General features: G+C 43.8%; 1 protein-coding gene across 1 annotated transcript in view; it reads left to right on the forward strand.

The window, feature by feature from the left end:
• The window catches only part of LOC122119380, a 138,763-nt gene extending 116,761 nt beyond the window's left edge, over positions 1–22,002 (forward strand). Inside the window, 10 exon segments of the mRNA XM_042693468.1 lie at positions 6,057–6,206; positions 7,039–7,092; positions 8,023–8,190; positions 10,239–10,391; positions 11,068–11,199; positions 11,909–12,061; positions 14,822–15,031; positions 18,312–18,474; positions 20,876–20,988; positions 21,834–22,002. Of these exon segments, the coding sequence (XP_042549402.1) occupies positions 6,057–6,206; positions 7,039–7,092; positions 8,023–8,190; positions 10,239–10,391; positions 11,068–11,199; positions 11,909–12,061; positions 14,822–15,031; positions 18,312–18,474; positions 20,876–20,988; positions 21,834–21,956 (1,419 nt within the window). The 3' untranslated portion in view covers positions 21,957–22,002.
• Positions 22,003–23,155: the final 1,153 nt, after the last annotated feature.

Genomic DNA, 23,155 nt, shown 5'->3' on the forward strand with positions numbered 1-23,155 from the left:
GCTTCCTGGAAGACTTTGTGTGGGGGCCAAATCTTGAAGCATAAGTAGGAGCTGACTGGATGGAGGGAAGCAGGGGAGGGAAGGCAGGGTGATCTAGGAAGGGAACATAGCAGAAAAAAAAGGAAGAATACTAAAGGGACAAACTCGATGCTGAGTGCCTTGTGTACCATTCTCAAGGGTCTGCCTTTTATCCCAGAATCAGTGGAAAGTTATGAAATTATTGTCAGCAAGCTGAGTGGTTTAGAAACAGGCATTCCCAAATGCCTGTCTGGATCTTAGAGTAAACAAATTGGCATAGGGGACTCTACCATGAACCAGGATCTTAATAAGGTCTGGCATCTGCCATGCTCCACCCTAGTCTGGTTGTCTGGAAGAATCTGTGGAGCAATCTGATGCTCTTCCAGCCAGCACTACCTGTCAGAGTTCAGGTTTAACAATAGTGACCGTCTTCCCAGAGGAGGATGGGGTTGTGCACTGCACAGAATTGAGTCCAAGGGCTGACTTCAGCTCTCATGCCACCCAGAGCCTTGGAAGGAAAGTGATCAGATGAAGCCCATTCCTACTGCATTCTGACACAAGGAGAGGTGACATTTACAGTGAACAGTAAGACAGGAGTGGATTACTGAGAGCTCCAAAGAGTGTGCCAACTGAAACCACTGTATTCCAGCAGAGATTGCTCAGATAACTTCAAATGCTGTTTCTGGAAGGCCCAGTGCCTGAGCCTCTCCCACTGCCCCTCTCCCCCACTTCGCAGTCGCAACATCCCATGTGCCCCACCTCAGACTTACTTCCCATTCCATGCCGAGCACGGATGCTCAGGCAGAGCATTAGAAAAGGAAATGAGGTTAACTTGGTGTTCTCCCCAGTTTGTGTTCACTCCCCACTTCCACCTTCATGCCCTGTGTGCTATTCTTAAGCTGATCATAGACGCCCCCCCCCCCCCCCCCGCCCCACATGTCCATTTTCTAAAGACTCAACAGAGCTACCCAGAGAGTGCTGGCTAAAAAGATAGCAGAGGGCTGTAATGGTGCAGCTGTCAGCAGGGTTGTGGTGGTGTCCACTTGAGACATGACTGACCTGCTAAAGAGACCCAGTGGGGGATCTGTGGGCACGCCAATGTCCAGGCACCCATGCCCAGGACCATAGAGAATGAGGCACTGTGGCTGGCTCAAAGCTGGGCTCGGGTGAGGTCACTAGCCACACCCTTGCTGGCTTCCATATGGTCTTGTGACTTCTCCTGGCTTCAGGCTTTCATTACAGTCAGACCAAGACAGTTCCATTGTCATTACTAAGGCTGAGTCCTTTTCTCCTCAAGGATGTCAACTTCTGGGAGAGAGGTCTTGAGTTCCCTATGCCCTGTGTCAGCAGCTAAACAGGGCTGTCCTGGTGCTCATTTGTCAGAATAATGGGAACAGGGTGCCCTGCTTTCCCTACGCTGCCTTATCCCACCCATGGTACAAACCAGCTAGATGGAATTTTGTTCCCCCACCCAGATAGAAATCATAGGTAGGTGAAAAGTTCCTCCAGTTATTCCAGGCTCTTGTTAGATATTTTCAGGCAACTTAGTGAATGATGGTGGGTAGTGATAGTCAGTGCTAGGCCTTAAACAACTAAGACAATAGACACACCTTGGAGTTTGCACTTGAGGCATGTAACAGCTGAGCACATGGCACACAATGTTCAGTACCCTAAGTGCTATAGCCCCCACAGTGGGAGGAGGTTCTACACTAACAAATGCTGACCGGTGGCAGTATTCTCTGCTGCCAGCCACGGCCCATCCCCTCCACTCCTGTCAGTTTTGTCTAGGCCACTCAACTGCTCAACGTGTTGGCTTTGCTGCTGCCCAGATACCAGAAAAGCTTTCTTCCTGAACTTTTACTGCTTCTCTCTTCTTTTTCTTCATGTAACTAGCAAGAGCACTGAAAAGACTTCATTGGGACCTGATAAAACTAGCAAAACAGCAAGAATTTACTCACAAAGTGACTGTTTATATAGCTAGAAGGGGGCAGGGACAAAGGCATCTATACCAATCACAATAGTGCTCATGTTTGCTCCAATCATGAGATAATCCATTATGCACATAAAGGATTATATTTGCACTAACCACAGTTCTACTGGACCAAAAGTGCCTTCCACCTGGGGAGAAGTGACAGTCATAGCAATTGGTCTTATGTTGAGTCAAAGCACTTTTTAAGAGTGTATACAACAGAGCCTTTTATATAGCAGTTCTTTAACAATGTAACAAACAGTGTTCTAATACTGTTTAACTACTATCCTAGTGTCCTAGGGAGGGGTAGGTCCCAATCATTAATTTCAGTCACTAAGGGTCCCCTTGAGGGAAGGAGAGTAAGTTGGGGAGTATTGCATCCTATCATGCTGATATAATTGAAGACTTTCAAATAACACAATGTTAATTCATGCATGCATTTGATTTAAATAGTTATCTAGGATATGTGTGTGCTATGATTGTATTATAAAGTAGAAATATGATTATGTTAGCTTTATGGTTTTTGTGCTGAATAATCTGATGTAAGAACTGAAGGCAAGAAGAAGTTATTTTAGCTCAAAGACAGTTCATGTTTTCTTGGCCATATGTATTTAAGTTAGACCATCATGGGAATGGAAACAAGTAGAGGAGAAGGCTGCTCACTTCACAGTGGGGAGAGGGAGAAGAGTGTGAAAGGGAGAAAAAGAAGGGGGGAGGAAGGGAGAAAGGAAGGAAGGAAGGAAGGAAGGAAGGAAGGAAGGAAGGAAGGAAGGAAGGAAGGAAGGAAGGAAAGAAGGAAGGAAGGAAGGAAGGAAAGAAGATCACTCCCAGTTGACCCACTTCTTCCAGTTCCCAGAGTTTTCACTGGCACCCAAAATAGTACCATCAGCTGAGGACCAAGCATTTAACGATTTAGGCTATGAGACATTTGATATTCAAACAATAACATTCCACCCCTGAGCTCCAACGTCTCATAACACAAAATGTTTTTAGTCCATTTCCAAGAGTCTCCAAAGTCTCAACAGCTCCAACATTGTTCAAAAACCTAAGTCCAGAGTCTTTATCGATACTTAAGACAGTCTTTTAGCTGTCTGTCCCTATAAAATTCAAAAGTAAGTTAATGGCACAGCGTAAACATTCCCATCACAAAAGGGAGGAATGAGGTACAGACTGGACAAATGGAACTAAAGTAAATTCAAAAGACATCAGGGAAAACAGTAAGTCCTATTCATCTCTGTGTCTAGCAATTTTCTTTTTTTGGTCCATCATGGGGCTTGAACTCTGGGCCTGGGTGCTGTCCCTCAGCTCTTAAGTTCAAGTGTTCTACCATTTGAGCCACAGTGCGACTTCCAGTTTTCTGGTGGTTAATTGCAGATAAGAGTCTGATGGACTTTCCTGCCCGGGGTGGCTCTGAACCGCAATCCTCAGATCTCAGCTTCCTGAGTAGCTAGGATTACAGGCGTGAGCCACCTGAGCCCAGCTAATGTCTGGCAATTTTTGTGCCCAATTTTTGAAGCCCTCAGGCCCTCTCATCAGGCCCTCTCTCATCATCTTTAGCTGTCCTGGGCTGATATTCCACTTTCTTAGCATCTCCAACATCCTACAGTCTCCGTTGCCACTTTGATTCTCTCAAAGTGTCATGCTTCACCCTCTCCATGAACTTCCTGCAGGAACTTCCACCCTATAACATTGTCTGGTCTCCAAAGCCTTCATTTGAAATCTGTGTAGAAAACTCCATGACCCCAAAACATTTTGCCTTCTTCATGCCCACAAAACTAGCATGGCATGACTGATGCCAAGGTCTGTCAGCAGCGTGGTCAGTCATCAGCCCCCTGGGGCGAAGGCTGCAACTGAGCACTTTCCTAGGCAGCCCAATACTTGCAAGTTGTTCTGGATCTCTCTGCTCAAAGAAAAGCCTTTCAAATGAATAATAACCTTACCTGCTAAATCCTGATGGGGAGGGAGGGATGGCTGATGCCCTCAAGGCACCCTTTTTTATTGTCCTGGTACAAACTAGTTGATTTCTTTTTAATGTCACTAATCTTTTGAACAAGCATGCCCTCCTAGTCTGCACTGTAAAGTTCTTTTTCCAGCCAAACTACACTTCTTTTGAATCTTTTTTCCTCTGTTTTTTGTTCCCTAATCTCTCTGTAAACCTGGATAAAAGCAGCCAACAATATCCACACCATAGACTAAAGGCTGTGCTGTCTTGAAATTTGTTAATTAGTCCATTACTTTAAATCTGTAACTTAAATGGCTTTTAGTCCAGTTCCCAGTAACAGTTCCTGTTCAATGGTTATAAGCACAGTCATTAACTGACCACACATTGCTGTCAAACATTCTGGTCTTCCAAGCTCCCACCAGAATTGCCCATTAAGCTCAGCTTACCACCTTCTAGGTTTTCTCCAGGACAATTCTCCAAACTCTCCCGAAGTCCTTCCAAAAATGATTTCTAAAAGCTTAAGAACCATATGATCTGTTCGTCACAACAACAGTTCTATTTCTCTGCTACCATTTTCCTGTATTATTTGCTTTTGTGTAACTGTAACCAAAATACCTGAGAGAATTACTTAAAGGAGAGATTTATTTGGGCTTATGGCTTCCGAGTTCAATGCATGGTTTCTTGGTCCCATATTCTTGAGCAGATCATCACTGTAACAGAAGCTTCTTCACCTCAAGATGGACAGGAAGCAGAAAGAGAAATGGAGACCAGATAAAATCCTCAAAGACATAGGCACACCCCCAGTGACTCACTTCCTCCAGCTAGGCACTACCTCCAAAGTTTCCACCACCTCATCCTAAAATAACACCATCTGCTTGGGACCCAAAATTCAACATAGGAGCCTCTGGGGGATGTTTCATATTTAAACCAAAGCAATGATGTTTTAGAAAATACACTCGGAATCTCACTGCTCATGGAAGACTTCTTTTAATATGTTGGCATATTTCTTCCCCACACTTTATTCATAACCTTTTTTCTATTCATGTACTCTTTATTTATAAAGTAAGATTATTGTCTACCACCTTTTTTCTATAATGTACTTTTTTCACTTGATTAGATGTTGTATCTTTCCTTGTTAATAAACCTATATCAATTTTTGTTGGAAAAATATAAAGACTATCCATCTGTTTGCACAAGTACTGTGATTTGAGTTTCAATGACCTGATGGGGTAGCTCTGTCCTACCTCCTACCTCCTACATACTATCTCCTGTTTCTCTCCAAAGGCAGGTAGGTAGACTGTTCCTCTGTTCCTTAAGGGCTACCTCTCCAAAGGGCATATCCAGTCCAGAGAGAGCAAATGGAAGTGTTGAGGAAGTGTGTCTTCTAGTCTTTAGAACTGAGAGAGGGCCCACTACCACATCCCTGTCTCTCAGAGAGCCTCTCTCTGGCCCTCCTGAAGTCCTGCCTCTACCTGCAAGATAAGAAATCCCCTCAGTCACAGGGACTTGTCCACTCAAGGCCTGGCCTTCTTTCTGGATCACACTCCTGGAGTTCTCCAAGTGCAAGGTCTCCAAGAGTCTCCTTCCTGTCATCTTCTTCAGAATGAGCATAGACTTTACTTGGATGAGCACACCTATGATGTGTGGAGGTGGCTGGAGGAAAGCTGTGAAGAAGAGTGGGTGGAGTTCTGTCACCCACAGCATGTGGGAGCCCTCATGACAGGATGTGCAGCCAGAGGTTAAGAGAAGGGGGGATCATGATGTAAACTTGGGAAATGAGCTCTCCCCAGATTTAAGCATAGAACTCAGAATCATCTCTGAATAATAATTTCAAACCTGGCCTTCCATGCACCACATTTTGAAACATTACATTTTAATAGGCCTTTTAAAAAACTGGTTTATAAGCTTTAAGCATTTAGACATATGGTAGGCAAGTCTCCATTTGTGCTCTGGCCCTGCAAATGTTCTGAGCAGAGTTAGGAACGACTGCAAGACCAGAGCCAATGTTGTACTGCAAGAGATGAAATGAAAGCCAGTATATGCGCCAGGACAGCACCAAGCTCTCGTGTGGCGAGGCTGCCAGGAATCCTGCTGGAGCTGCTGACAATGATGCCCCTGCCCTTTCAGATCACCTTCAGGAGAGACCACCTGGAGACCTGCCTCCTTTCCCTGGGTTGTGATGTGATGGCAAGAGAACGCAGCAACTTTGAGACCTACTCCATGTGTTATGAGCATGTATTGCAGCATGTCATGCAAAAGCTATGCCAGAAGGAGCAGGTACATGTCCAGAGAGAAAGGAACTGCAGAGGGGGAGGGAGAGGCCAGGAGTCACTCATAAGGGCAGACGGGAAAAAAAGCTAAGCAGGGGTGATAAAGGAATCCGTTCCTATGCAAGAACTGAGGAAGAAAGATACTCCAAATTTCTCTTCCCCTTGGTTTATGTTCTTGTGTTGTAATATGCTGTTGCAGAGCCTAAGGCCTCAACAGTACTCACTAGTGTGTTCTGGAAGGGTCCAGTGGGCAATGCAAGAGGTCACCAACAGGTAGGCTGGACCTCTTTGCTGAGGAAGTTACATAGAAGATCTTCCCTCTCTTAACAAACACAAAGATGTCGATCTAGCAAATAAGCCAGGGTTTTTGAGGAAACTTTAGGATGTATAACAGGGGTCAGACCACTGATGGTACCTCCTTAAAAGGAGACCCCACTGGTAGGATCCAAGAGTCTCTCCTCCTCTCCTAGGTTATGCATTGTTTTGAAATAGATTTCATCAGCTGCTCTGTATAATATTAATTTACATCTGACAAAAGGCATATCTTGCAAAGACTAGCCAAAAAAAATCCAATGATGAGTCTTGGATTTGCCTTCATGTAGGCTTATCTCCATAACTGGGTTCTCTGTCTCTGTGTGGAAACCTGGAAGTGCAAGGTGTGGTTGATGTTGTGCTAGAAACCCTGAAGATAAGCATAGTCTCCATTTCAGATGGGACCTGTGGATCTCAGGATCGAGGCTTTGTTTACACAAGCAGGTTTGGGTTATGTGTTGTATTGAACTGAAATATGTTTAGAGGAACAAATGTTTGAGTTGAATTGTGTCCTGCTTTCTCCTCAGGAATTAGAGGTGCTACAAAGAAGTCCAGTTCCACCCGAAGACCATGCTGGTCAGGTAGGTCAATTACTAAAAAGGCTTTCTTCTCCATTCTTACCTCCAGACTCTCAGAGTTCATCAGAAGTGGGACTTCCAGAAGCTGGGTACCAGTGGCTTATGCCTGTAATCCTCGCTACTCAGGAGGCTGAGATCTGGGGATCATAGTTCAAAACCAGCCCAGACAGGAAAGTTCATGAGAGTTTTACCTCCAATTTACCACCAAAAAGCTATAAGTGGAGCTTTGGTTTAAGTGGAAGACTACTTGCTTTGAGCAAAATATCTCAGGGCCAGTGCCCAGGCCATGAGTTCAAGCCTTAGGACCAGCACACACACACACACATACACACACACACACACACACACACACACAAAGTGGGACTTCTGAACATCGTTCACTTGAGTCCTCTGTAAAAATCCCATCATTAACAGTCCATTCAGAAATACCCAAGTTATATACTTTTACTTCTTGTAAACAATCCTTCTTAGGGCCATTTTTTCTTGAGTGTTTTTCTTTCCTTTTGAGAGGGGTGTTTTTGTTATTTTGTATTGTTTGGAGGTGTTTGTTGTAATTTGAGAGAATTTTGTGACAGTTGTTTCCTTTCTTTTAAGGTCAATTTAAATACATTCCGAAATGGAATGGTATTTGGGCTGATGTGTTAAGGAAAGCCAAGACAGTTGAATTGCTTTCAACTGAAAAGTGCTTAAATAGCATTTCTTCTGTGGCCACTCATCATGTGCTCTTCATCTCATCTAGAACAGTTTTGCAACTGTTCTGGAAGCTTCGAACCAACCCGAGACTCTTTGGCCCACATTTGTGCAGCAAGATATTCATTTTCACCATTAGAGTCTAAAAGAAGGGCAGATTCGATCGTCATCTATAAGGAACTACTTTACAGTTGCGGTTGGGAGCTCCCACATTGTTTTTCATACATGTATTTCTGTTGCTAGGTTGCAGAGCTCAGTCATGACATGATCATGGAAATCACTGCTCTGAGAGCCCAACTCACAGACTTGGAAGAAGAGAATGTGAATCTCAGAAAGCAGAGTCGAAAAGAAGTCCAAGAAGAATACGAATCATTGGTCCAAGCTTTGTTTATGACCTGTTTACACATAAAAGTAAGTGTCCCCTGTCAGTGGCCTTCTCAGAACTATGGCTGAATTAGTGACAGATGGCACTTGGCCCAAGAATTTTCCAGCTGTAAGTTTTTGCTTCAGAGAGAGAGAGAAACAGTTTGCAGTGGGTTGACATTATTCTCTCGTGTCTGACACTGGACACTGTAGCTGTTTATTTTCACACTCTATTGCTAGTTGCCCACACTTGCCATCTGGTAGTTGTTGGGAGGAGGCCATTCTACTCCAAACCCCCACCACTCAAATGAACCAGCCTGGTGCTCCCAGGCTCTGCCAAAGTCCAGTGGAGTAGGTAGTACCACCTCCTGAGAGCGCGCTGGACTGAAACAGCTTTCCATGATTTTTTTTTTCCAACTCTAACACATTCTTCAGCCTTTTACATCCTATATCAGGGAGCTGTTGACCTGTTAACCAAGAGCCACCTCAGAATGGGAGTGACAAGTTCCCTTATACCTAAGCACTGTGGAAGCCAGTCATTTTCTTTAGATGTCTGAGCAACTGGAAGATAGATGATTCTTCATGCCTCAAACAGATGAATGTGGGAGCTTGGTTCAGCTGTCCTGAAATAGAGACTTTCTTACAAGACTACAGTTCCCCAAGTCCTGCACCTCCTTTGCTATTGATGCACCCCAAAGCCAGCCCAACTTGGGCTCTCACCTATTTATACCTCCCTGGGGGTTCTAGCATGGTCTCTAGAGTTTTTGTTACCCACCAATGTTCTGTCTTGGCCTAATCATTGCAGAAATAAGAGATATTTCTTTGTACTTGCAAAGTGTAAGTGCTTGAAAATATTAAAAGATCAAAACAAAATGCTCTGGACCTGGTGCTGGAGGAGAACATGAGGAGTGAGGGCTGAAATTTGTTGAGCAATCTTCTAAGTGGGTTTCTTCTTGGGTTTCTTTTAGCTCTGACCTGGTTTCCTGACTTGACTTCTCCAAGCAGAAGTAGTTCTATTAAGCCTTCCAAAATAGAGATTCCCTGTCCCACTCCAAGGTCTCAAGAAGATGGTGAAGCTTCCACTGTGTGGCCAACTGCCCAGCTGCCCCCCCCCCCCGCCTCTTTTCTGAGGAATTGATTTAGAGATGAAAGGGTACTCCCAGGATGTCTTTATCTTCTCAGACTACCATAGCAAAATGCCATAGACAAATGGTTTACACAACAGAAATTCATTTTCTCACAGTTCTAGAAGCTGGAATTTGGAGAGCAGGTGGCAGCACAGTGTGTTTTTTGTAAGGCCTCTCTTTCTGATTTGCAGGTGGCTTCCTTTCTCCAGTGTCCTCACATGGCAGAGAAAAGAGAAAGATGCCTTTTTGTGGTTTTCTTATTACCATGCCACCATCTGATTAGAATAGGAACTTGCCCCTGTGACCGCATTTTAACCTTAGTTACTTCCTAAAGATCTTCTATCTCCAGACACTGTCATTCAGGGGCTCAAGGTCTCAATTTGTAAATTTGGGAGGAAACACAATTCAGTCCATAGCACTGAGATGGCAGCTGTCTCATGGTAAGCCATGAGCTATTCAGAACAGAACATTTCTGCTGGAATCTAAATAGGAAGACAGCCTGCCTGATTCCTTCCTCCACTTATCTGCATTTCGTGGAGTTCCTGGGTAGTAGCTCATCTATGGGGTATTGTCTGGACTGATTCTGCTCTGAGTCAACCTGGCAGTAAAAGCCTTCAGCTCAACTTTCCCAAGTAACCCTGCCCAGGGGGGCAATTCAGTCAGCAGGTTTTCTCTGCAACCTCCCACTATTTGATCCACTTGTCCTCCCTGTTCTACTCACCTTGGGGCTGCCAATCAAAGCACGCTCAAGGATGTGCAGGTGGCCAAGTGATGAGGCCCAATGGATTAAAGACAATTCTCAAGGCTTACTCGGTGAATCCCATGTAATAATACTTCTTGGAAAAACTGGTTGGAGGATATTTCAATGTGACATTGCTTTCAAATGGTAGGCAAAATAGCTCTTCCTCCACTGCCCTTCACACCACCCAACCCCGTGATACTTGCTTGACCTGAGTCTGCAATTTGCAGGAGAAGCTCGATGAGAATCAGCTTAATTTGATCCAGAAAGTGTGTGAGCTCATCAGAGAAGTGAGAACAGAAGGGATCGCCAATATGAAGGAGCTCAAGCAAAAATGGGGCTCTGCCAGGCCTGAAGAAGGAATAAAAGAAAGCCCAGCCAAAGTACGTGAGTTCATTTAGCAATGGGCTATCAGTGGCTCATCCCAGCATTTGGCCCACTGTTTACCTGATTAACCAACAACCCAGGCTTGGTGGCCCTGAGAAAGTAATAGGGGAGATGATTTTTATTTAATTTTATTTTGTGCTGGTCCTGGGGCTTTACCTCAGATACTGGGTGCTATCTCTGACTTACTTTGTTCAAGGCTAGTGCTCTACCACTTAAGCCACAACTCCACTTCCAGCGTTTTTGCTGTTGGAGATAAGAGTCTCATGGACTTTCCTGCCTGGGCTAGCTTCAAGCCATGATCCTGAGAATTCAGCCTCCTGCGTAGCTAAGATTATAGGCTTGAGCCACCAGCCCCTGTCTGTTTTTATTATCTTTAAGTAGTTTTACAAAGGGGTTTCAATATGTCAGTTTATGAGTTTATGCATATTGATCAATATCACCCCTCTCATTATTCTCCCCCATTCCTCCCAACCTCACCCATCCTGACAATTTTCCTAGTTTCATAGGAAAGTTCATTGAATGTTACAACTGCTTTCTCCTCTAAGGGAGTAGATATTTTTAAGTGAGCAGAACTGAGGCTCACCGCACAGTCATGGAAAGCAGGCTTTTGACGTATATCTTCCTGGGAAAAGGGTTGGGGTGGCCTTCTCTGAAATTGATCCTTCTTGGCAGGAGCAGCTGTGGGCCTTAGAGCGGGACAATGCGCACCTGGCAGCCCTGGTATGCAAACTGAGGAGCCTGGACCGCTGGCGGCTAGCTGTGCAGCAGGCTCGCTTCCAGGGCCAGCTGAGCAGGGCAGAGAAGGTGAGAATGAGAGAGAGCCCCAGAGATGCTCCTGAGCCGAGCTGAACGCAGCTGCCACACTGGTGGCAGGTGGCAGGGCCAGCCTTACTGAAGAATCTCACAGTTGACCATTTTTTTATGGCACTAGGCAATGTCAGAGCTTGGGAGAACAGATCAGAGAATGGAACACAAGGGAAGTGAAAAGATGAAAGAGAGATTTACCAAGAGCTTAAGATTTCTTTGTCAGACGATTGCCTATTTGGGGATTTCAGGCATGATAGTCTGAGGGAAATGAAGTAACAAAATAGGTGGGAAATCTGCTTTAAAGAAAACTGAAAGCAGGAGGGGGGGGGGGGTATGATTGGGTGGGGGGGAGGGGGGAGAGTGGGAAAAAAATAAAAGAAAAAAAAAAAGAAAACTGAAAGCATGTGTACATATATGCTTACATATATATATATGCATATAATAGACAATAAACAATCCCCTCAAAAAAAAAAGTGAAAGCAAAGCATATATCGTTAGTGTTTGGAAACTTCCATTTACTGTTTGTTTCTGAAAGTCTGATCTGTCACTGTATTCTTAATTAATATCCCAGCAAGAGCTCCATCCTATAGGCTACAGGAAGCTTTAAAGAAAGATGTATGATGAAGGAGTTTGGATATTACTTGTGAAACTAAGACTATAGAACAGAAAGTCATTTCCTACCTTCCTGTGCTTGAACTCTTTACAGGAATCTATTCAAAGTAAAAAAGAGTGTTTGCGCATCAAGCTCATGGCAGAACAGGAAGTGGGTTTACTTCGTCAACAACTGCTGGCTCTCCGGCAGGCCCTGGCCAAGGCCCAGGCGGACAGCGGGAGGCTGCGGAAGCAGCAGGGCATCCAGGTAGCTGAGAAGCCTCCGTGCCTCCTCCTCCCCCTCTCAGCCTGCTAAGCTGAGCATGGCCACACGAAGGCACTACAGATGCCAGGAGCAGTCATCAGAGCTCCACAAGGAACCCCCATCTGAGAGCAGAGCCAGGAAAAGATGGCTCTGCCCCTGGCTTCCCTTCTCCTCCTTTCCAGCCCAGAAACCAAGGGCAGTGACCAAGAGGCTTGTCTCCTTACTCATACTTGGCTATGATGATAAAATATTACTCATATGCACGATCATCTGAGTGTGCGTGCACTCACATGAGTGCATGTGTGCGTGTTTCTGAGGATCCTCATATTAGAGGATGTCTTTGGCCCTCAACTTCTGCCTCCAATATTGGCTTTCTGTAGACCAAGCACATTCTCTATACGCGGCAACTTCTGCCTGGGAGTCCTATCAGTCAGCTGACTTGGCAGGGGAGGTAGGCTTTTTCTCTACACGGATAGAAATCATGGGTAAGTGAGAAGCACTTTCAGTCCAGTGCCAGCAGTGCTGGGCCCTTGAGTGCCCAAGGCCTCAACTTGGGGATCCAAAGGCCTATGGCCTCATGCCATTGAGCAGCAAGGGCCTACTAATCCAGGCTTTAGAAGCCAGAGCTTTAGGGTACTAGACACTTGGGTTGGAGGCCTATCATTCTAGGGTTTAACTACCAGTGGCCTGTCACTTGGCAGCTACTATAATCCTCAGCATCTAGAAGAATAGAGTGGCAGCAGCAGACAGCAGCAGGTAATAGCAGGTGGTACTTTCTAATAGTTACAGCTTTCATTCAGGCCTTGGGTTCTGAAACTTTACAGCCCTCACTGGCTCCTCTTCTCTGCTCCCGGTCATCTCTGCCCTGCTTGCTTTCTGAAACTTTTCAGTGTCTTCTTATCACTACAGCTCTTGTTGCTGCTGCTTCCTCTGCCACTGCCTTCATTATCACCACCTTAGCTGCTGCTACCTTTTTGCTTCTTTTTCTGTTATCTTCTCTTCATGTTAGCAGTGCAGTAGCTCTGCTAATGATAAAGATCAAAACTAAGCAAGAAAAAAATCACATGAAAGAACCCTTTTTTTTTAGGAGGATCCTAAATGATGTAATACTAGAAGCCACCATAGGAGTGTATTTCCTAGCTAGCTCACAAAGTAAGCCTTCTTATATAACCAGAAAGGAGACATGCCAAGGGTGTTTGCAACTTTCATAGCAGAATTTCATGCAAATTAAGGACTGTGTTTATACCAATCACAGAAGACCTTCATGCAAATGAAGGCAAGTATTTGCATCAATCACAGGCCTTCTGCTGGGCCACCAGGGCAAGTGCTTTCCTCTGGCCTGGGTAAAAATGATTGCAGGGACATCTAGAGTTTATCAGGTCTTGTGATGGCAAAAGGTTTGGTTGTAAGCAAGCTATTTGTAACAGGCATAGCTGCAAGGTAACTGCAACGTAGCTTCATGGCCTCCTCAAGCTATCCATGGAAGACTCAAAGCATACACCTGACATGAAGGCATCCAGCTAGCTACTTGGAGTTAGTCCTGCACATAAGACAAGAATCTAACATCAGTGTTCAGTTAGAGAGTCAAATTGCTCTGGCCCCCAACACCTTAGCTTATTTAAAGGGAAATTAAATATTGAGAAGTGTTGCTTACAATAAAGACATTAATATTACAAGTGATTTGGCAGTATTTAACACAGCATTAGGGATAACTTCTGCCTCAGTGTCCCAGAAGAGGTTGGTCCTACTATGCCTCAGGAGCATGGTCCAGCTTCGCAGATTAGACCCCAAGCTGAGTCTTGAGATGTCTTGAGAGTCTCAGGTCCTCCCCTAAGGATCCACATCCAGTCTTACCTTCAGAAGCCACTACTACTCCATGGATGTTGGCACTAAAATAAAGAGGTTTTAAGTAGGAACTTCTTATAACTGTGTTAACCCTCTGGGCAGGAATGTTCATGAAAATACATGAAACGTGACTGAGCCAGTAAGAAAAAGTTGGCTTCCCATATTTGTCTTACAGTTAGAGTGAGAACACCTGGGTTTATATCCCAACCTGGGGAAGCTGGGCAGATTCAAAGTACAAAATAACAATTTGTGTGTTTTGACCTCTTAATTCCTGTATGAGTATCTATCAGGTGAATTTGTCATGGAAAGTACTTGGTAAACTTTAAAGTCACCATACAAATATGAATAAGTGTTAATATTATGACTAAGAATCAGCCCTCTAGTACTTAGAGTCTGATTTGACACACTTTGGGACAGAACCAAATTATCAACCCACAGCCATTTTGAAAGTGAAAACAGCAAAACCAAAGCTCCCTTCCTCGCGCTCATTGCTTATGTATCACAATTTGGCGTCCCCACAGCTAAACCCTTCTGCTGCCACACCTCATGGTAAAGATCCACAGTAAACCACAGGTAGTTTGTGATAGTCTGGTTATTTGTGAATGCCTAATTAACGTATATATTAACATCAAATTATTTGATTTAATCACCCGCCAGGCTTTGGTGTTTTCTGTCTGCTTGTTCCTTCTATTTTCCCCTGGCTTGTTGCCTCAGGGCTCACAAAATAATGCCAAGCTGGACTAGATCCTGCAGCCCTCACTGCAGGCTGGCACAGGACAGGCTAGTTGTGCTTGTTACCTAGAACCCAGAAATATGGCAGAGAGAGACTGGTCCTTGCCTGGGATGAAGGGAATGGTGGATGTGTTGCCTGCCTGGCTCAGCTCCTTCTTTGGCTTCCTTGGCCTTTCTTTGCCATAGGCTCAGCTGCTGAGGGAATTAGAATACAGAGTAACCCAAGATGCCATCACCCGGCAGCAGCTGGACATCATAAGGACATCCAGCATGGAGAAGCTCATGGAAGATGTGGGGCAAAAAGAACAGCAATGGCAGCTCCTCACTGCAGAGGCTGCAAGGGCCTCGAAACTGTGCCAGCTGCAGCAGAAGAAAATGGAGCGCGAACTTCACCAGGTACATGCCAGTGAGCGCCAACCAGAGGACTCTGGGAGCAATCTCATTCTAGTCACTGGTCATATTTAGACTACCCTGGTATGTTTGCTCAAGCAAGCTGTGATGGCACCCTTGATACCCCTGAAGAACATGTTTCCACCCTACTTGAACCTTCGATCTGGGATTCTCTAGAAAATTCAGCACAGGTGGGGCACTGATGGCTCACACCTGTAATCCTAGCCACTCAGGAGGCTAGGATCAAGTACTATTAGGGGTCTAAATAAGGGGATTTTATTCAAGTGTTTCTAGAAATGCAGAGACAAACATGAAAGGCCAAAGTGGTCTGAACACACAATTCATTTCTACATCCCATGGGGGAGGAGGGAGAGGATGATTAGCAATGTGGGACTGGATTAATCTGAGCGCCAACAAACCTAACCACAGGATGTAATTTAATCAAACCTTACACAGGTGTTTCATGCTTATCCAAAGGATGAAGAAAGTCCTCAATTCATTCACTAGCAATAGTAGGAGACAGAAAAGTAAATTAAATTGAACTATTGGTTTTCAAGTGTTCAAGATGAAAATCAGTAGAGAATTCCATGGTAAAAAAACAAAATGAATTGAGAAAATGCCAAATAAAACATTTGGGTAGAAATAGAGGAAACCAGTAGCTTTAAAATTAGAATTTCATGTTTCCTTCAAATACTAAAATATGATTGACTCCACTAAAGAAAGTTGGCATTCCATATCTGTCCTATCAAATATGCTTTTCTAAAAGCCACCAGACAAATAAATAGGTTCATAGATTAGGCTCTCCTAACTTCTCTCTAGTTAATAATTTATTTAATGGAAGATATTCTAGAGATACTCAAAACAAATATTAATACCACATGTATGTCAAAACCACTGGCCTTTATTTGCTGGTGGTATTGAGGTTTAAACTTGAGGCTTCACGCTATTCCCTTAGCTGGTGCTGTACTGCTTGAGCCATACTTCCACCCTAGTCTTTTTGCTGGTTAGTGAGAGATAAAGTCTCATGCACTTTTCTGCCTAGGCTGGCTTCCAACCTCGATCCTCAGAGTTAAGCCTTCTGAGTAGCAAGGATTGTAGTCATGAGCCACCAGCTAGCATTTGACCTTCTGTAATGTACTGCTCTGGCTCTAAAAGCCCATGTGTCCATGGGCTTCTCTACTCCAAATAATGCTCATCCAGCAATAGCTCCATAGGCCGCAGTGGCCTCTTAAACTTTCTCTAGCCTTGGCCTCCAGAGGTAGATAACGGCTGTCTAGTCTCAGAGAGCACCAGTGCCCCAGCCTGCTTCTGGTGCCTGAGGAACTCACTTGACAGCATGAGCTATGAAGTGAGGCTGCCTGTGCATCTCCCAAGCCTTCCAGCTGTGTGACTTTGGGCCTTTCTGTGTTTCACTTTGCCATCAGTACAATGGAAATAATATAATTACTTCATAGGATCCAGGAGAAGATTAAATTAAGTAACTCAAATAAACACATAATGGGGCCAGGTGCCCAGCTCTCCATAAACATGAGTGTTTATAATTTTGTTGGGACTATGAAGGCAGACAAGCCTTCAAAAGGCAGTAGTAACTGGTTAAATGACTTTGATCAAGTTCTTTGTGCCCATCTCTGATGTGAGGGTAGGTCCTGGGTAAGCATGCTTCTTTCCCCTGCTAGTATTCCTCATACTTAACTTTGGTCTGGTTCAAGAAATTGTGATATGTTTTCCCACCCAGGAGCACAGTACTGTACTGGAGCACAGAAGACTTAGGACCAAATTTATATTCACAAGTTTCCCTAACACTGCTGCTCTGAAAAATCCACTGAAATTTACTTTTGAGAGCATCTCCCCCATATAGCATCCCCCTTTAATGTGTTAGGACAGTCTGTGGTCACAGCTGCACATGTACAGGGACCTTCTGGTTGGGTCTATGTGGCAGGAGTAGGGATTGAAAACACGTGTGACTGAATTGTTGCGATTAGCATGTACATTCATTTCCCTAGGTTGTCATAAGATATTACCACACATTGGATGACTGAACACAACAGAAATGTGGTTTGTCACAGTTCAGGAGGCTAGAAGTCAGAGATCTTGGCAATATTGGTTCCTTCAAAAGGCATTGGGGAAAAATCTATTCCATGCCCCTCTTTGCGCTCCTGGGGAAAGAAAGCTAGCAGTCCTTAGCATTTACATAACTCCATTTCTGCTCTGTCATCCCATAGCCTTTGGCCCTATATGTCCCTTGGTATGAGGGTATCTTTACCCTATCCTCTTAGAGGGACAACAGGCGTTAGATTTAAGGCCCACCCTGAAACCAGTATGCCCTCATCCTAACTTAATTATATGTGCAAAGATCCTGTTTCCAAATAAAGTCACAGAGCTTCCCAGTGGGCATAAATTTTGAGGAGACACGATTCAATCTACCATAGATTACTTTGTCTACATGTGCCAGTATTGGGCCTGGCACTCTCCCTTAGCTTTTTCGCTCAAAGCTGGAACCCTACCACTTGAGGCATAGCTTCACTTACGGCTTTTTGCTTGTTGAGATGAGTCTCACAGACTTTATTGGCCAGGATGGCCATGATCAAACCATGATCCCCAGATCTTAGTCTTCTGTGTAGGTAGGACCACAGGCATAAACCACTGGCATCCAGCAGCATGTATTGCTTTTATAAATAATTTTTAAGGATTAGGAATGATCATTTTCAAAGGAAAAGAAAATATCTATGACCTATGCTGATGAGGTGCACTTTGCTTCCGTCTCCTGCCCAACTACAGAGTTAGGGGGTCAATCATGCAAGGGTTAAGCTGCTCAAGGAAATCCAAAGGTTGCCCCCTGGGAGGAAACTTCTAAGATGCTGAGCTGCAAGTGATGACACACACACACACACACACACACACACACACACACACACACAGAGACAGGGACAGAGAGAGAGAGAACACAAGTCTATACTGGAAACTGCCCTTCTGTTCCTGAGGGTCCTTTGTACATGCCCTAACTGGGTACCCTAACTTTCCTCTACTCCTCTGGTGAACAAACATTAAAAAAAAAAAAAAAAAAAGAGCTTCGGGCCATGATACAGTTAGCTCCTCTAGTTACGTTCTTGGTCTTCCTGAAGCTGTACATTTGCAAAAAGACAAGCTTGGGCCTGAGTTCTGCCTCACCCAGGACTCTGAAGAGCTGGTGCTCTTTGTAGGTGAGCCGGAGGCCCTTGAAGCCCCCTAGGATCTAAGGGAACTAAAATGAGCTCCACAAAATACCTCTGCTTTCCTTTCCCCTCAGATGAGAAGCCGGCTTGCCCAGGAGCGCAGTGTGAAGCTGGATGCTTTCCAGCGTGTGGAGGAGCTACAGAGTCAGCTTAAGGAGGCTGAGCAGCCATCTGGGCAGATGAGCACCTTAGGCAGTAAGCACACCCAACTCTGGCCGTAAGAGTTGCGCAGTCAGAGTTGAAGGGAGTACCGAGGCAATGGCTAACAACAACCAGTGTCTAGTCCTGGGTTCTCCACAATGTTTGTTCAATGAATGAATGAGTGAATGAATGACATGTGAATGAAAGAAATCGTACTTATGACTAATGGATTTTCCACTTCAGTTTACCTTGGAGTGGTAGCATCTGTACTAAAAGGTTTCTATCAATAACAATAGTGTATATAATAGATCACTTAAAGAATATTAAGTCTTCCACGGAATTTTGAAATACCACATTTCTCAGATGTTATAAAATGTATTTATGATCCGTGAGTACTGAGAACTTAAGGAGTTCTGTGAAAAGACCAATCAAAATAATTCTCTGGCAATGTAGCTAGTGGACAGCAAGGAAGTCCTGATCACTCTCAACTAGTTCCACTAGATCTACAAGAAATCTACCCAAAACCTCACCAAATATCAGTAACAGTTACTTGACCTGTTGTCAGGATCAGCCCATGCCTCCCTTTCAGTCTTCTAGCTACACCAGGTGACTGAGGATATGAGGGTTGGGACTTTGGAGGAAGTCAGTCAAATCTTGTCACTGCAGGCTTCCACCCCAATTCTTTTTTTTTGGGGGGGGGGGGTCCAGTCGTGGGGCCTGAACTCTGGGTCTGGGCGCTATCCCTCAGCTCTTCAGCTCAAGGCTAGTGCTCTACCACTTGAGCCACAGCGCTACTTCCGGCTTTTTTCTTTTTGCTTATGTGGTGCTGAGGAATCAAACCCAGGGCCTCATGCATGCAAGGCAAGCGCTCTACCACCGAGCCACCTTCCCAGCCCCAGTCTTGGCAGCATTCAAACCATGGCTACATACATCACCTACACTCTTTTTTCTCATTTCCACAGTACTGCTTGTTGAGGTTTCCTCTTCTTCCTCTAGCTGCTGCTTCAGTTTCCGGTTCCAGGCAGGGTGCCAGCAGCTCACACCTATAATCATAGCTACTCAGGAGGCTGAAATGCAAGGCTTTCTGTACATAGACAGCTGGGGCAGGAAAGTCCGTGGGACTCTTATCTCCATTTAACCACTAAAAAAGCCAAAAATAGAGCTATGTCTCAAGTGATAGTGCCAGGCTTGAGCAAAAAACTAAGGCACTGAGTTCAAGCCCTGATATTGGCACTGCGTGAAGACAGTGTCTTTTCTATCAAAGTGTGCCCTACATCTTTAAAAGTTCCTGCTTTGGGCTGGTGGCTTGGCTCTAGTTAAGGAAAAGAGGAACTGCTTTGAGATAAGGAAGAACTTTTGAACCATAAGGTTTTGTCTTACACTGGTTCCTCAAGATGGAATAAAGCTCACCTCAAATTGTTCAAGAAATATTATATTATAATATAAAGTTGCCTTATGTATTTATGTCTTACCCTATTCACACTAGCCAATCTCCATCAGATTGTGAACCTGGCCTTAACAATCTGAGCCTGAGGGGCAGGGCCTGCTGCATTAGGAATGGAGGGAATGGGCAACCTGACTGCTCTGTGTGCAGTCTTGCTCTGCTTGCCAGAGTTTTGGCCAATGGCACACCCTTTTGCAGACGTAAATTTGGCCTTGTCAATTCTTTATTCTTTTTGTGTCTATTGTTGTAACTCCAGTGGTTCTTGGAGATCATATTTATAACATATTTTTTTCATCACAAACATATATGTCACAGTCTACCAGTCCCCAAGGCAAATTAGATGCTAAATCTGCCCATGACAGTCCACTAAGTAGCAATGATAAGCCCTGCTCTCTTCCCTACCTGGAAGGGGTAGCCTTCACAGCTATCTCTGTGTAAAAAAAAAAAAAAAGTTTCCTGTTCCAGCTTCTGCTCCTGTATCCAGTCTCTGAACACCAGAGCTGTTCAGGATTCATTGTTTCTGGATGCTAACTGCTTTTGTTCCCACGGCTTTAATCATTGCTTGCCAAGTCTACACCTGCAGCTTGTAACTCCTCCAAGCAAGCTCTGGACCGTATAACCAATGACAACTGGATGTCTTATCCTGGGATCTCCAGCTTGCAAGTTCAGCAGGTCAAACAGAACCATCTTCCTCTCCTCCTCCAGGCCTATTCCTTTTGGGGTAAAGGAGGCGCTGTCCCAACAGATGGTATTGCCAAATATCCAGTTACTTGAGAAATTTGATGGCTCTTTGTCCTGACCTGTCAATCCAGTTAATTACCACATCCCTAATAACTTTTAGTCTACGTCTGCCTTCTAGCTCCACTTTTACATGGTCATGTAACTCTCAGGAAAAATCTCAATCCAAGGTTTGAACCTTAACTCAAAATTGATGAAGTTGAATTAGAGGCCCATTTTAAGGTCTTAACTTTCATAAATTAAGTCTAGTTCCAAACATTACAACCTGATGTCTAATTTAAAACATTTTTAACTTTATAGGACTTACATCCCAAGCTCACTACTCCCTAAATTCTGCTTCTACATCATCCAGATTCTCCCACCAACACTTTTTGAAAACTAATCTTACTGGTAGTAAAGTGACAAGACAGATTCAAAGACCAAAGACGGTAAGTAATAAGTCTGATTACATTCCTGAAACAATGAAAACCTTAAATCTGACATTATGCTTTAAATTTACATTAGATGTTGAAATAAGCCCAATGACAGCTTCTCAATTTCAAGTCAATCAAAGGGTGTGGAAGTCAGTACCAGTGCTACATTCCGTCTGGATTTCACTTTTAACCATCTATCACCAGTAGCAGCAATCCCATCCCTCATGAGTTCCTAAGCATAGTAGAAATAATTTCATGTCATTTTTAAAAACATGAGAAATTACCCTCCAAGCAATTTTCATTAGTATCATTTAGTGCACAAAGGGCTTTCATTTTGACATGTCCATATAAGCACACAATATCCCTCAATCAGACTGTCTCTATCACTCTTCCTCATCTTCCTCCCCACCCCCCACCCCCTGCTTCCCAAACAAATCTCAACAAGCTTCACCAGTCCATTTCCACACACAAACAAAGTATTTGGGCCATATTCACTCTCCTTTATCCTAGCCATCTCCCTTCCCTCTCCTATTATTTCCCACACCCCAGACAGGACCCGTTTCATATTTCTAACATCCAGTAAGTGCGTTATTAAGTGCCTGTACATGTGTTTCATAAATATACTTGATTGAGTACCTCATCTAATTTTCCTTTCCTCACTCTCATTTCCCCAATCGATTCTTGACATGTTCCTTTTATGACATGTGGCAAAAAAAAAAAAAAGTGTGCAAATTGGCCCATTAAAGGCCTAACGTAGTCTGAACCAATAATTTTCATCTCAATATCAGTGGCCTTTTATTATGCTATAACAAGATTTGCCATTATTTTTAAAATATATCAGTATCTACTTAATATTACAGGTACCTATTAAGCACAAAAAAAGGACTGATGTTTTCCAACCCAGTGTGGAAGAAAATGTGCAACTTCCAGCTTTTCAAGTCCAAACAGCTCCATCTAGAATCCCATTCAGATCTGATTGGTAATACTTTTTCAAATTTTATTTGAATAAATGGCTCTAAATTCCTTGAATCTTTTATCTTGGAAGAAAGTACTGCAGAACTGAGATGGGGGTTTGGTGCCAGATCTTAACCATCAACATTAATTTGCATTCCTACAAGCTACCTTCATCGCTGGTCATCTACTCTCAGTCTCAGAGTTACTCTGCAGGTAGGATAGCTAAGATAGAAGGCCTTGCTGTGGAGGCTGTGTTGTCTGAGCTGAAAAGCCACTACAGTTGAACAGACATCCATCCACAAAGTATTTTCAGATTGATTTCACTAAAAGCACTATCTGCTTCTAGCAGTCTTTCAGTTCTTCCTACAAATGCCACAAAGTTCACCTCATACTTTACTAAAGTCTCAATCTAAGTTTTATCTTTATTTTTTTGTTCAAAGAAGAAAATATGTTCTGGTTAAAACAGTAAATAAATGGAACAGAATTAGCCAAAGAAACATTTACAAACATAAATGTATTATTATTGTCTGGATTTTAAATGTCCCCCAAAATCCCAACTCTTGATGCTATTGGAAAAATGGTGGAAATTTTAAGAGATGAGGTCTATTAGTAGGAACTTACATCAAAGAGGATTTGGGAGCCCAGCCCCTTGTGCCTACTCTTTTACTTCCTGGCTACCATGAAGGGACTTACCCATCCTCTTCTGCCATACTCTCTTGCCTTGATGTAAATTACCTGGCCATAGCTCCAAAAGCAATATGGCCAACCACCAAAATGACATGCTTAAATCAATTCCTCTTTTTAACTTCATTAGCTCAGATATTTGGTATAATGACATAAAGCTAGCCAATACAAATATAAATGGCTTTTCAGCTGGGCGCTGGTAGGCTAATGTTTGTAACTCTAGCTGCTCAGTAGGCTGAGATCCAAGGATCACAGTTCGAAGCCAGCTCTGGGAAAAAAAAGTCCCTGTAAGACTCTAATCTCCTATTAACCAGAAGTGGTGCTGTAGCTCAAAGCACTAGCCTTGAGCGAATGAGCTCAGGAACAGCACTCAGGCCTGAAGTTCAAGCCTCATAATGGATAAGAAAAAAAAAAAAAAAACTAAAACAAACCATAAAACACTAAATGGCTTTTCATATTATAGAGGATAAATAAGTTGATTTTTTACTTTTCTACCACACACGAAGAATTCCAAATGGACAAAAGATCTAAATGTATATACATA

The sequence above is a fragment of the Dipodomys spectabilis genome, unplaced genomic scaffold (genome assembly GCF_019054845.1).
Source record: "Dipodomys spectabilis isolate Male_0828 unplaced genomic scaffold, ASM1905484v1 ptg000001l, whole genome shotgun sequence".
Lineage (NCBI taxonomy): Eukaryota > Metazoa > Chordata > Mammalia > Rodentia > Heteromyidae > Dipodomys > Dipodomys spectabilis.